The sequence below is a fragment of the Brassica napus genome, chromosome C4, assembly GCF_020379485.1.
Source record: "Brassica napus cultivar Da-Ae chromosome C4, Da-Ae, whole genome shotgun sequence".
Taxonomy (NCBI): Eukaryota; Viridiplantae; Streptophyta; class Magnoliopsida; order Brassicales; family Brassicaceae; genus Brassica; species Brassica napus.
The window spans coordinates 5969938-5985327 of record NC_063447.1 but is presented as its reverse complement, the minus strand read 5'-3'; the positions used below and the strand labels follow the sequence as shown (position 1 = coordinate 5985327).

General features: G+C 31.3%; 1 protein-coding gene and 1 pseudogene across 1 annotated transcript; both read right to left on the bottom strand.

Moving 5' to 3' along the window:
- Nucleotides 1–2853: 2853 nt before the first annotated feature.
- On the bottom strand, nucleotides 2854–6934 carry LOC106392629 (annotated as a pseudogene).
- Nucleotides 6935–8461: 1527 nt separating this feature from the next.
- On the bottom strand, nucleotides 8462–10469 carry LOC125585067 (glucan endo-1,3-beta-glucosidase-like). The gene is made up of 2 exons (XM_048753438.1): nucleotides 9693–10469; nucleotides 8462–9466 (listed from the first exon to the last, which is right to left on the bottom strand). The coding sequence occupies exons 1-2, from the start codon at nucleotides 10155–10157 to the stop codon at nucleotides 8579–8581; spliced, it is 1353 nt and encodes a 450-aa protein (XP_048609395.1). The 5' UTR covers nucleotides 10158–10469; the 3' UTR covers nucleotides 8462–8578.
- Nucleotides 10470–15390: the final 4921 nt, after the last annotated feature.

Here is a 15390-nt window from a genome sequence, read left to right as displayed (position 1 = left end):
CTCAACTATGTTCATGGTCTCGTCTGAGCCTCCTGACGCTTCCTGCTTTGACTCCACTCCTTTGTCTTTTTGTAGATCTTTGTACACCAAATCCTCTCTGAACACTGCATTGCGACTAATAATGCACTTTCGATCTTTAAGTAGCCACACACGATACCCCTTCACTCCAGTAGGGTACCCAATGAACACTTCTTTCAACACTCTTGGCTTGAGTTTCCCTTGATCGATATGCACGTACACGAAGCACCCAAACCTTCTCAGATGTCGGTAACCCGGTGTCTTGCCCAGCCACACCTCTTCAGGAATGTTGTAGTCATTTGCAGATGAAGGAGTGCGGTTGATGATGTATACTGCAGTAGCGACTACTTCAGCCCAGAACCTTTCTTCCAGTCCAGATTCATTCAGCAAGCATCTGACCTTCTCCATCACCGTAAGATTCATGTGCTCTTCAACTCCATTCTGCTGGGGAGTGTACGCGCACGTCATGTGTCTCTCTATACCCTGCTGCTTAAAAAACTCATCAAACGCAATATTACAAAATTCTAAGCCATTGTCAGTCCTAAGACATCTAACCTTTTTATCTACCTGATTCTCTACCAATTTTTTCCACTCACAGAATTTCAAGAAAGCCTCATCCTTAGTAGCTAGAAAGTAAACCCAAAGCTTCCTAGAGTAATCATCTATGATGGACATGAAGTACTATTTTCTAGCTAGAGACTTTTGCACATTGGGACATCCCCAAAGGTCAGAATGTACATACCTCAACACCTCTTCACTTTTGTGTTTACCTACACTGAAGCTAAGGCGTTTGTTCTTTTACATGACACAATTCTCGCAGAACTCCAAATCATTGATTCTCTTCTTGTCGAGAACTCCCTTTTCTGCTAGCAGCTTTAGGTTTTTGACGCTTGTGTATGCCAGTCTGCTATGCCACAGAGCCGTGTCATCCTTCGATATTGTTGTAAGTGCTGTAGCCTTTACTGTTTCGCCATCCAGAAAATACAGGCTACCACACAGGATACCTTACAGAGCCAACTTCCCATTCTTATAGAACGAAGTCTTTCCAGCTCCACCTTCTTGCTTAAAGCCATGCAGATCAAGTGAGCTCACAGAAATCAAGTTCCTTTTGAGATTAGGAACATACCTGACGTTTATGAGGGGCTTGACTGTGCCTCCCGTGGCATTAATTCTGATTATTCTGATTCCTTGTACTGTGACAGCTCTATCGTCAGCAAGCAGAACTTTCCCTCATGCTGCCTCCGAGAACTCCGTGAACCACTCGCGCCTGGACGTCATGTGATTGGAACACCCGGAGTCTATGATCCATCTTTTCCTTGGATCTTGGTCAAAGCATCTACTTCATGTAGCTTATCAACCATCACAGCTGCTTCACCATTATCTTCAGACTCCATTCTTTTCTTCCTGGCAAAGCAGTCCTTCTTGACGTGTCTTTCTTTCTTGCACTACCAGCACGTCAGTTTCGATCTTGACCGTGATCTGGATTTTTTTGAGTTACTTCCCCTGTAGTCGTCTCGCCTATCAGGTCTTCCTCGCGTGATGTATGCATCACCAGAGCGTTGCGACGTTGATGCTTCTTTCACATCCTTCAGCTCTATCTCCTTTGACTTTGTAGCGTTTGTGACATCTTCAATTGTCAACGTCTCTCTTCCATACTTCAATGTTTCCTTCAGCTGGTTGTACTGAGGTGGTAGTGAGCTCAACAGCAGTATTGCTTGAACCTCCTCTGAAACGGAAACATTTACACTGCTTAACCCAGAAACTAACTTCAAGAAATCATCTATATTCTCATCTATAGATTTAGATTCTATCATCTTAAACGTATAGAACTTATGCTGTAAATGAATTTTATTGGGAAGAGTTTTGGAATTATACAACCTTTCAAGTGCTGACCAGATCGTCGCCGCCGTTGTATAATCTTCTAGCTTCTGCAGTACATGATCACCAAGATTCAGGATAATCATGTTCACTGCCTTCTCCGCCCTCTCTGACTTCTCTATTTCGAGCTTCTTGATCTGCTCCATGAAGTCTTATTCTGCCTCACCTTTCTTCAACTCTAACTCAGATCCAGAAGTCGCCAGTGCTTCGATCAAAGCATCCTTGAGGCCAAGAATCGAGAGATGCGCCATCATGCGTTTCTTCCACATCGAGAAATCCCTTTGACAGTCGAAACAAGCGATCTTGACCTTCGCCATCGATTCCTTCATCCTAAGGAACCTAGCTATGATACCACTTCTTATGAATCAACTCCCGCTTCACAATCTGTTAGTCTAACGAATCCTAACTTTGATCTACTCTCTTAGTGTTTGATCTCACACCTCTCACGCACTCGTTTGCAACCAAGAACGATAAAGGAAACAGAAGAAACAAACACACACAGATTGTTTGCCGAGTTCGAGTCTCAATGTGAGATCTCTACATCTGGGTGCTTGACGGCACAAGCAAACGATTTTACTCAATCACTCCAAGGGATCGTACAAGAAAGATGAAATCAAGAGTCTTATGCAAACCGCTACAAGCTCTTGATCTTTTTGTTACTCTCTCTCTCTCTCTGATTCTAGCTCGTCGTTTTCACTCTACTTCTCGTGATGATGATGATCTTCTTCTCTCTCTCAGCTATATAGAGGAGACCGGTACAACGGAGTGAGCTGACTCCAATAACCACCCGGTTATCGCATTCTCTAATCTTGTACCAAGAGTTAATGAACCAGCCCGGTTCACTACTCTAACCGTTGTTAAATGTCACAATCTCGCAATAACCGCTTCTGAATTCCTCGAAGCGTTCATGGCCGTGGGATATGGATATCCGATGTATGATCCGCCTATATTATATTATTAATTCGGTTCAACGCATGTGCTAGTGCTTGGATCGGTAGTAACGACAATGCCACTACCGCCAAAACTACAAGCATCTTCAGAGCCTCCGTTGCTTTGGTAATAAACGTTCATGATGAACGAAGCTAGTGTCTTCAATCTGTTGTCAAAACATGTGCCACTAGGTGAGATTGTCTTACAATCGATACCTTGGCTACACACCCAATCAATGTTGGCTCCTAGCTGTGCGTCTGTAGCTTCTTGTTTCGCCACACACCATTTCCCATTGTTGCTTTGTTCACCCCCTCCAGTAACACCTCGTAAGACCCCAACATCATAAACCGGAGAAAAATCCGGTTTGAAAAGCCCCCGATTTTTCTCAACGGTTGAACCGGTTTAAACAATGCAAATAGATAGATATCGATGTGGCGATTAGGCATAAGAGGCGTCCCTATATTTTGTGCAAGCTTGATGATGTTAAGGTTGTAGTTTGCTGCGTTTTGAGGCGTGCACCATGCAGCGTCACAAGCGCTAGGCCAACCGGTTTCTCCTACGGCGATATCTACATCGCCATAGCCGAGAGCATTCATAGCTGAATAAGTTGCATCCATGACTTCATCGAACATGTTGTTGTAGGTTTGTTGCGTGTTGGAATCCATTATAGTATTTGACCGAACCAAATATAAGCGTAATTGACATTGTTCCAGTCCATCATGAAATAAGGGTAGGCGTTGATCATGAATGGAGACTTGGCCTAACGATTAAACTCCAAGATCTTACCAAAAAAGTATTTTTGATCGTCTTTAAATCTGTTCTGACTTGTTGTGTTTTGGTTATAGCATATGGTGAACGCATTTGGAGTTGTCACCTAAAACCAAATTACACAATGACGGTATTACTTTAGAGAAAAAAAATATTTCTTATATATTAAAACAGAAGTCACAACCTTGATTTATGTGTGATTTTTTTAAAAATTGACCTAATGGACCTATTCCTAAAAAAATCATGTTACATTTAATCTTTAATCTTATCATTTAAATTTTGGGCCTACCAGGAATTTTTAGTGGGCTATCAATAGTTTGATTTAAACAATAGATGATCCATTGGATTTATAAATAGCATAAATTAAATAGATGTAATTTAATGTTGTAATACTACACCTCCATATGTTAATTATTTAAATATTTGTCGATGTTAACTTTTAAAATTATAAAAAAAAAATTTTAAATAACAAAAATCATATTACATAGCAATGATTAATCTTTACTATGTTACACCAATGAAACAAAATTTAAAGTATATAGTTTATTTTAAAAATTAAACAAAAACTAAATGTTTAATTATTTACTCGATAATATAAATCTATGAAGCGAAAAATTTAATTTTTTAAAAAACTTTCTAAATTTGTGAAATGTTGCAATATTTTTGAATATGACAATAAAATAATATTTTACTAATCTTTATATATATATTTACGATTTTAATAAGGAAATAATAATCCAAAAATATATATATAGAATAATTTACAAATACATGTGAAAGTTTAAAACAATTTATTCAATGAAAAATATACCGTAAACTTATTATGTTTTAAAAATTGATAGACACATATATATTATAATATATATCAATTTTAGAATTGAAAACAAAATGTTTATATGAAAATAAATGAAAACAAAAATTTGCGCGGTTGTGCGGATCGAGATCTAGTTAATTTATTAAAGTCCATCCCTGAATGGGAGCCGGAACTGTGAAATCTGTGAGTGTATTACATTAGTACTCGTCAAATCTGTGACAATAAACTCCGGTACATGCAAAAAAAATCTGTGAGTATATTCCCTGAATCATGTTTTTTTTTTCTTTTTGGTAAAAATGTAAAGACTTAATCATGTTAAATGTGCAAAGCAGAAGCAGATTAGGCCAACAAAAAAATAATACGAAAGAAGATTTTATATTTGATTAATACAAATATTATATTTTTCAGTCCCTACAATTTTATATTTGTACGACAAAAATAAAATGTACTAAAATGATCCTGAAACTTATTTTTGTATTATATTATAAACTTTTCGATTACTTGATTTGTATACATGATCATATAATATATAACTAAAAAGGTGTATATATGTGGTGGGTTTTTTTTTGTAAAAGATATGTGGGTTTTTTTGTCGACTATATATGTGGTTTTATTTGGCCTCACTGAAAAAAACAAGTTATATTACATCATTTGTTATATATTGTAGTTATAATTTATAAATGATGTAATAGGTTTTTGTATCACTTAAATAAGTGACTCTAAAAATTGTGGTGCAAATAATTAATATCACTTTATTAATAAATTATGCAGAAATATTGAATATTTACATAAATTAAATGCAAAAATGTAATATTCAATAATAATAATAATAAATAAAATTTATTTTTATTATTTATTTAAATAGTTAATTGCATTTATATATCTAAAAAGTAATAGTAGAAATTTATTTTACGTTTGGTCATTTTTCTTGTTGCGTGTTCTTGTGGTGAAAAAAAAAAACTCACTTTAGTGTTTTTTTGAGATAATTGCCTAATTAAATAATTGATGTCAATATATATCAGTTGTTAAAAAGTGATGTTAACTTTTACATCAACTAGGTGCATAGTCTCCCCGCAAGCGCGGGGTCGGCTACATTATAGATGCATTGTATAGTTTTGTTTACGGAATTTTATTATTTGTTTGTTTTTTTGTCTATAATGTGATGGATGGGACTTTGGAAATTACATAGGTTGATGAGTTTGATATAAAAATGAATGACGAAGTCATATGTTGATATTTTTATATCTTATATGTTCAACGGGGAGGGTGATGGAACTTGTTAGTGTTTATTTAGGTAGTTGTTTGTATATAAATCAAATAGGACATGGAAAAAAAATAATAAATTTGGATTTAAAAATTTAACAATTTAAATAACAATAAAATAAAATTTTCCTCTTATTTCACCAATTGTTTTTAGAAAAAAATAGAATTGTAATATGTTTAAAAAAATTTATAACATTTTTAGAATTACATACTTAGAAAATTATTTTATTTATATATTTTTTCTGGACTTTGTTATAGATGATTTGGGATTGACAAAAAAGTCTGAAATATGGCCAAATATATTTTTTTTTAAAAGCATGACTTTAAAATGTTAGGGTTTCAAAATAGATGGACTTTGAATCTGTGGTTTAGTCTGATACTGAGAAAACTGTTAGGACTTCAACTCCTCTTTTTCTCTATGTTGGGAATGTGGGCACTAATTTCCCGATTCATGTAGGTAAAATTGTTTCTTAGTTTGTGAGATTGAAAAGCGTAGATTGATTTTAAGCATGATTGATGAGAGGTTTACTTGCATTAGCTTCGTCTGCCGTGGGTGTTGAGTTTCGTCGGCGCCAGATGTTAGACATGCAAGAGAGAAGGTCTGAATATGTTAATTTCGTGTTTTGTTTTTTCTTCTCTCGTGTTTTGTGGGTTCCACTCTTTGCTCAGGCTGTACAAAAGATGAAGTCTGGCTAGGCCGTCTCACTTCTCTGAAGTATTCCCTTGATCAACCTCCCACCAACATCTATCTTCTGATTTGTCTTGAAGTCGAGGAGCTTCCAGAAAAATTAGCTTCCATCTGCTGTTCCGCTTGGAATGGAGAAATTAGTTCTGAAATGCTGCATAAAAAACATATTGGCAAATGACTAATGATTGTCAACAACTATCACTATACTAAATAGAAAAGAAATCAAGGTTTTTTGTTCTGCACAAACTAAAATCTTACAACAGGGTTGTCACAGTCTTTTTTTCAGGAGCAAGATCTTTTTCTTTCCAGAAACCATAGTCAATGCAATCTTTGGGAGAGAGCTATCCATGACAGAGGCTAAAATTGCGTAGATGAAAAAATAGATCAGAAACATAGTGGATTTTTTAGGAATAAGAAAAATATGGGATAAGTTGTTGACTAATTACCAGTTTCAGTTGTTGGTATGTCATTCCACTTGAATTTGCCTGATTGTAATCTTGCTTTGAGCTGCCGAATATGCTATGTTTACCAGTTTCTAGGTTTGTGTTCGCAATCACTTGGCAATTGTCAAACATTTTAATCTTGACTAGAGATTGATCTCAGGAGCACCTGTGATGACTTCACCAATAATGGTTAGTGAGATGAAACGAATGAGGAATAGATGATCAGTTATCGTGTACATGCTTGAGCACCTAGCAACCTCAAAATGATCGACTTTCACAATGGAACCTTCTTTCAAAGATGACATGTAATGATTAGCACGTCTGACGGGAGTAAACCCATAAATCACGGAATCTGCAAATAATATTATTCAACAAAGAATTAGGAAATCAATTAAAATAATTATGTTAAATAAGTGTGATAGATCAAAGATTAACTTACCTTTTCATCAAAAAAGAGAACCGTGATTCCCACAAACTCCTTGTCTTTCTTGAAGTTCAGGGAATCCCAGAAGCAGAGGAAGCCAAAGGCTATGCTCTGACTACTACGACCAAGACGGAGAGACTCGAAGGTTGAGTGACGGACGTCGGGACACCGGTTTGAGAAACTGGAGAGGCAGAGAGAAACATTTTCTAGAAGATGCATATTGGGTTCATCAAAGATGAGAATCATATATATAGGGTTTACAAAAGGGCTACAAATCAGGAACATTTATGATAAAGTGATTTAAGATGGGGACATGAATAGTTCACCGGTGAAAAAATAGATTACGAACACACACGGCGCAACTCTGTAACTCAGACTTGTTTGAGACAATGATGAAAAGAACTCGAACTCATGTTAAACGACAACAGTTTACAATATAGGAAAACCATAATTGTTGCAAACTTGAGTTTTTTTTTTCAAATAACGTGATGAATCCCATTAAAAAATGAAACCCATAATACACTTGTAGGCCCGACCCTCAGAAGAAGCCGAAGAAGCAAGGGCTTCCGACCTTCATAAATATATATTAGGTTCGGCCATCAATGTACAAAGTATCAGTTAGCTTAGTGGTATAAATGTTGGTGTTTATATCTCAATAACCCGGGTCCAAAACATTAGCTTGACATTTTTTCACATTTTTTAAAAATGAGGCCTACGAAACGCTGATGTGGCGCACCGAGGAATAAGAAAAACTCAACTATTATAATACTGATTTAAAAACCGGAAACGGGGAACGTCATTCTGAGCACAAAACGGATAATTAGAAAAAGGCAGCCCCAATCAAAGGACCTAACGTTAACGTTAAAGACATTTCTTTTCAAAAAATAACATTTCTAATAGTAAGGAAAATCAGTAAAAGTTGTAGAGATAAAAAAAACAGTTACCTTCGTTTTTATAACTGAGGTTGATTCACCTAATTATTTTTTGTTATATTAACATTTTTGATTAGCATCATTTTTTTATTAATGTAATTTTGTATCATTTTAAAATGATTTTAATCAAACAATAATTCCATCATTTTTTAATTGATATAACTTTATATAGTAAAGTCAATTGTGTTAAAGTGATACAAATTAGAATAAATTGAACTGATTCTAAATTAGTTCATATTTTTTTTGTAACAAAAAATTAGTTGATATTAACATCAGTTATTATAAGTAATGCTAAATTATTTATTTTCATTCATTTATATGTAAATGATTCAAAATAATATCATTTTGTTTTGTGATACAATACAATTCATTACATTTTTTTATTGAGTACAGCTGCAAAGGTTCTAATCACGGTACTGATTAAGTTCCATGTACGGATCCGCCTTCCACGTTTTGCATGACGCATGAGCTAGTGCTTGGATTGGTAGTAGTGACGACACCACTACCGCTGAAATTACAAGCCTCTTCCGAGCCACCTTTGCTTTGGTAATAAACGTTCATGACGAACGACGATCGTGCCTTCATGTTGTTGTTGTCAAAACATATGCCATCAGGTGAGATGTTCTTACAATCAATACCTTGGCTACACACCCAGTCAATATTCGCTTGTAGTTGTTCGTTTGTCGCTTCTTGTTTCGCCACGCACCATTTTTCACTACTACTTGGCGGTGGACCTGTATCACCACCTCGTAAGACCCCAACATCATAAACCGGAGAAAAATCTGGTTTGAATAGCCCCCAATTTTTCTCAGAGGTTGGACCGGGTTTACCATCCTCATTGAACAATGCGAATAAGTAGATATCGACGTGGCGATTAGGCATAAGAGGTGTCCCTATATTTTGTGAACGCTTGATGATGTTAATGTTGTAGTTTGCTGCGTTTTGAGGCGTGCACCATGCAGCGTCGCAAGCGCTAGGCCAACCGGTTTCTCCTACTGCAATATCTACATCGCCATAGCCGAGAGCATTCATAGCTGAATAAGTTGCATCCATGACTGCATCGAACATGTTGTTATAGGTTTTTCCCGTTTTAGTATCCGTTATAGCATTTGACGGACCAAATATAGCGTAATTGACATTGTTCGGGTCCACCATAAAATAAGGGTAAGCGCTGATCATGAATGGGGATTTGGCCTGACGATTGAACTCCAAGATCTTAGCAAAAATGTCTTTTTGCTCGTCATTAAATCTGCTCTCGCTTGGTGCATTTTGGTTATAGACTACCGTAAACGCATGTGGAGTGGTCACCTAAAACAAGTTATACAACGATGAATTTAGCACATTAACAGTGTATTATGTCTCCAAATTCAAAGTATTCATATTTTACTCGGAGCTCTGATCTCTCTACTGGTAAATTTCTTCTTGATCTTTCCAGATTTATATATATTTTGTTTCGGTCTTTTAGATTTTACCTTATTTTCGTGTTTTCCATAATTTTTATATGATATCGATCTCCCAATAATTTCAAACTAACCTTCATATCTGGTAGACCGGAAACTTTCAAAGCTTCGTGAAGACTTTGCATTGCCGGAATTAGATTTGAGATCAAGTTATTGTCTTTTGTAAGAAGAATCTCATTCCCAACACAGATGTATTTGATCTTAGTTTGTTGGTGAAATGGCAAGACATTGGCACCGACCCATTGACGAGCATTTTCAACGTTGGCCAACGCTGGAATGTTACCATTAGGGACCATAATGGTGACGTCTATTCCAGTCCCTGATAGGGCTCGGAGGATGTCAGGATTCGCATCATAGATCTTGACACTGTCGATAATGGTTTTTGTTTTGATGAAGTCCACCACTTGCTGCGGCGGTGGAAGGTTCCCCTGTGTACCATAGTTAATACCTATGGCAGATGTCTTTGATGAGAGTAGGAATATCACGACCGAGGCTAGGAGGAGGGAAGGGAGAGTTAAAAAATGTGGTGTTGTCGCCATAGCTTGTTCAGAGGGATGAACTTGGATGATAACAATAGGCTAAGGATATGTAGGTATTTATATTAATGTTCAATCTCCATTTTATGGACAGTTTTTGTATTGTTGAACAGTTTATACAGATACTAAATCAATTTAATTTTCTAAACTAATATGGAATAATATATTAGACAAATATTGACTTTATACCTTTTTCTAGATTTAGATTCATCTCTATCTCCTAAATCTTTCCTTATCTTCATGTTTTTCATAATCTTGATTAGTGGCGGACTACATTACACGGAAGCTTCATCAGACGTCCATTTCCCGCTTCAGAATTGGAACTATGTGGAAGCTTACGGAATCTCGCTTCCAAAACGTTTCTAAATATTCTCTTTAAAAACACGTTGGAAGCTTACGATTCCGTTTTGGAGTTACGCTTTCATTCCTTAAAAAAAACCACAATGTCTTATATCAATAAAAATATAAAATTATAATTTTTAATTTATATAAAATCCAAATTTTAATGATATTGAATAGAGAGAATAGAAATATACAAATATTAAAATTAATACTATAAATTATCTTTATGCATTAAGGTTTTTATTAAAGATAAATCATATATTCAAATATATTATGTCAATTAATTATAAGGTATTAAAAATAATTAATATAATAATTTATTTTAAATTTAATTTATGTATATTTTACAGTTTTAATATGAAATCATTTCAAAATTATTATAAATATAAATGCTTTATTTTAAATTTAAATCACATAATTTTTAGCTCTAGATTTTTTTTAAAAAAAAACTTATATATATATATATATTATAAAGTATTAAAAATAATTAATATAATAATTTATTTTAAATTTAATTTAGGTGTATTTCACAGTTTTAATATGAAATCATTTCAAAATTATTATAAATATAAATGCTTTATTTTAATTAAATCATATAATTTTTAGTTCTAGATTTTTTTTAAAAAACTTATATGTATATATATATATATATGCATACACTCGCTTCTTAATTTTTTTAAAAAATCTCGCTTCTACGCTTCTGATTTCACGTACCCGCTCTCGTTTCCATGTTACATAGGTGGCGGATCTAAGAATTTTTTTTACTGGGGGAAAACTATTATATATATATATATATATATTTAAAATACATATATATATATATATATATATATATATTTGTTTAAAATTAATTTAATACTAATATATTATTTTAAAAATTATTAAGTCATAAAAATTAAAAAATATTGCATTTAAAAAACAAAAATTCAATACAAAGCTAAAGCTAGTAAATAAAATTGTGAAAATAAAAAAATATGGTAATAAAAGACCACAAATATGCTTAAAGCAATAAATAAATGGCAAATCTGTAGACCATGTAATTATTTTAGAGAAAGGAACTGGTGTTTCCATGCTGAAAATAAATAAAAGTAAAAGTAAAAATAATTACGCAAAACAGAAAGAATTTCTCTGTCGGGAATAAAAGGTAATGAAATCATGCAGATTTGGATTATACAGAAATAGAAGATGTGATTTTCCATCTTAAAGAATCTTATTATATAAAGCGTGGTTCTTCAAAGTTGCTAATTAACATAATCGTGATATTTGGCAATTATATATTTTAATATTGTGACATGTGTTAATCTATCTCATAATTAAAAAAAATATACTAAAATATTAACAAAAATGAATTTTATTAAAAAGTAAATATAAATATTATTTAAGATTGGTTCTTCAAAGTTGGTAATTAACATAATCGTGACACTTGGCAATTATATATTTTAATATTTGTGACATGTGTTAATCTATCTCATAATTAAAAAAAATATACTAAAATATTAACAAAAATGAATTTTATTAAAAAGTAAATATAAATATTATTTAATAGTAATTTTCTTTTTTTTAAATCGTAACCAAAAGATTATTTTATAATAATTTTATTTCAAATATTGCGACATGTGTTTAAATATATAATTAAATACAATAAGAACAAAAAAATTAACTTACACCATTCTCAATTTTTCTATTAACAAAATCTAATTTATACACAAAAATTCATTTTTAATTTTTTTCTTTGAATACCACAATTTTTTATTTAGTTCATGGAAATGAAATAAATAAAAGTTGAGAAAAAACTTATAAAAAGGTCTTTATTTTATATTTCACCTTAGGTCATTAAATTTTTTAAGATGACATATATATATATATTCGGATTATTATTTCATTATTAAAATCATAACTATATATATAACGATTAATAAAATATTGTTTTATTGTCATACTTAAAGATATTATAACATTTCACAAATTTAGAAAGTTTTTTTAAAAAATTAAACTTTTCGCTTCATAAATTTATATTATCGATTAAATAATTAAATATTTAGTTTTTGTTTAATTTTAAAAATAAGCTATATAGTTTAAAATTTGTTTTCATTGGTTTAAGGTAGTAGAGATTAATCATTGTTAGATAATATAATTTTCTTATTTAAAAAAAAATCTTTATAATTTAAAAAGTTAACATCGAAAAATATTTAAATATTTTGCATATAGAAGTATAATATTACAACATTAAATTATATCTATTTAATTTATACTATCTATAAATCTAATAGATCATTTATTGTTTAAATCCAATTATGGATAGCTCAATAAAAATTTCTGGTAGGCCCAATATTTAAATGATAAGATTAGATATTAAATGTAACATGATTTTGTAGGAATAGATCCATTATGTCTGTGTTTTAAAAAATGACACATGAATCAAGGTTGTGACTTTTGTTTTAATATATAAGATGTATGTTAAAAAATTATGACAAAGAAAACTACAAAGATTTCACATCTATTTTTAGGTTCAATCTTCCACGTATTATTTTTACAAAACACAATAGTATTTACATGTAAAGTATTACCTGAATATTTGTTTTTAATTTCTAGATGCAACTACACTTTTTATTATCCTTATTATCTTTTATGAAGCTACCATAATTTTTATTTTTGATGTTGTTGTCGTACATGAGTATGTGTGAATATGATGAATATGTGTTTGTGTGTGTAAGAAACAATATATAAATAATAAACAGATTTTTTGTTGTATTAAGAATAAAATATTTGTATAAAAATCTAAAAGAAAAACCAATTATTAAATAATTATTTCCCTTTTTAAAATTCTAAATAAAAAATAATCATATTTTTTTATAATTAAGTAACTTTACTTTTTAATAATTTTGTGTTAAAAAAATATAAACCAAAATTAACTTCAAATATTTCACCTGATATGATTGTGACATGTGTCAATTAAGAAAAATAGATTTGTGAATGTGTCAATAAAAACTGACATTATGTGAAAATAACTTTTTATTTTCCTAAAATCCTAAATAAAATAGATTTCTAAGAATAGTATATATATATTTTCTAATTTCAACCAATTAATTTCTTTTTCTTTTTTAAAAACAAAATCCTAACTAGAGAGAATTTTAAAATTTTATTTAAAAGTAATTTATACTTAAAAATATTTAATGATAAGCATGATTGTAAAAATATTATATTAACAAGAAAATTTGTAAAAAATATTAGTAATATTGAAAAAAACAATTTTAAAATGGAAACTTTTAAAAATAGTTAATATTAACTGGAAATAATTATTTGATAGATCTTTATTTTTCTAAATCCTAAAAAAAATATAGTTGTAAAATATTATGTAATATTAATTTCCTTTTCTAAAATCCTAAAAAACTGTAAAAGAATATTAGATAGTTATTTTCCTTTTTTATAAAAAAAAAATACTAAACAAAAGATATATGTATCATATTTTTAAGTCTTAACCAAAAGAGAGTTGTAAAAGTTTATTTGATTACTAAAAATTATTTAATTAACAAAATAAGTGTAAAATTAATATTGATACGAATTGTAAAAATAGTAATTTTAATTTTTTTATTAATAACTAAAAATAATTAGTTGATATCAATTTATTTTTTTGGAAATTCTATTGAGAAGATAATTGTAATAGGTTATATGACAATAATTTTCTTTTACTAAAATCTTAAACAAAATTGTACAGGAGTATTAATATTATTTTTTTTATTTTTTTAATTGTAAATAGATAGGAAATTTATAAAATAGAATGTTTTTTCTTTTTTAAAAAATCCTAACAAAATAAAATTTTAAAGACTTATTTAATAAAAAGTTAAAATAATACATAAGAACATGTATAATAAAAAGTTTAATTGTATTTGACTTTCATTTCTTTTTACTTTTCATTCAATTTTTTATTTTGGATTGTGTTTAGTTTAAACGTTTAGGTATAGTATTTTCTCTAATCCTAAGTACAAAGTTTATAATAATTCGGCTATGCACAATGATTATTAAATACAAATATTAACTTGAACATATATGTAAAAAACGAATTTTAATTATAAAATAAATCTCAAACAACATATACAAAAAAAAAATCATAAAACTATTATAAAATGATTTATTATTTTATAGTTTTTATTAAATTAAAACATCAAACAAAACCCGTGCAACGGGCTCATATCTTGTACTCAATAAATTAAAAAAATATGCCTATGAAGAAACAAAAGTTTCGAACAGGAGACAAAGGCTTAGATAGGATGGGGGCAAAATCCATTGTGACAAGCGTTTTTTCTGAAATTTGGTAACACTAATAACTATTTTGTCATATTTTAACTATTTTGTCATATTTTACTGGTGGTAACTGCCCTCCTTGTACAACGTACATCCGCCCATGAATTCTTGATATGATCGATTTTCTCAATCTCCCAAAAATTTCAAACTAACCTTGATATTTGGTAGTCAGGAAACTTTCAAAGCTTCGTGAAAACTTTGAGTCGCCGGAATAAGATTTGAGATCAAGTTATTGTCTTTAGTAAGAAGAATCTCGTCCCCACACAGATGTATTTAATCTTAGTATGTTGGTGAAATGGCAGGCATTGGCAGTGACCCATTAATGAGCATTTTTAGTGTTGGCCATCTCTGGAATGTTACCTTAGGGACCATTCCATAATGGTGGCTGTCTATTCCAGTTCTTGCTAGGGCTCGGAAGATGTCAGGATTCACATCATAGAACTTGACATTGTCGATGATGATTTTTGTTTTGATGAAGTCCACCACTTGCTGCGGCGGGTAGAAGGGTCCCCAATGTTCCATAGTTGACACCTATGGCCAGGGCCGGGCTTCACCATAAGCTGTTCAAGTATGGGCCTGGGGGAAATATGTT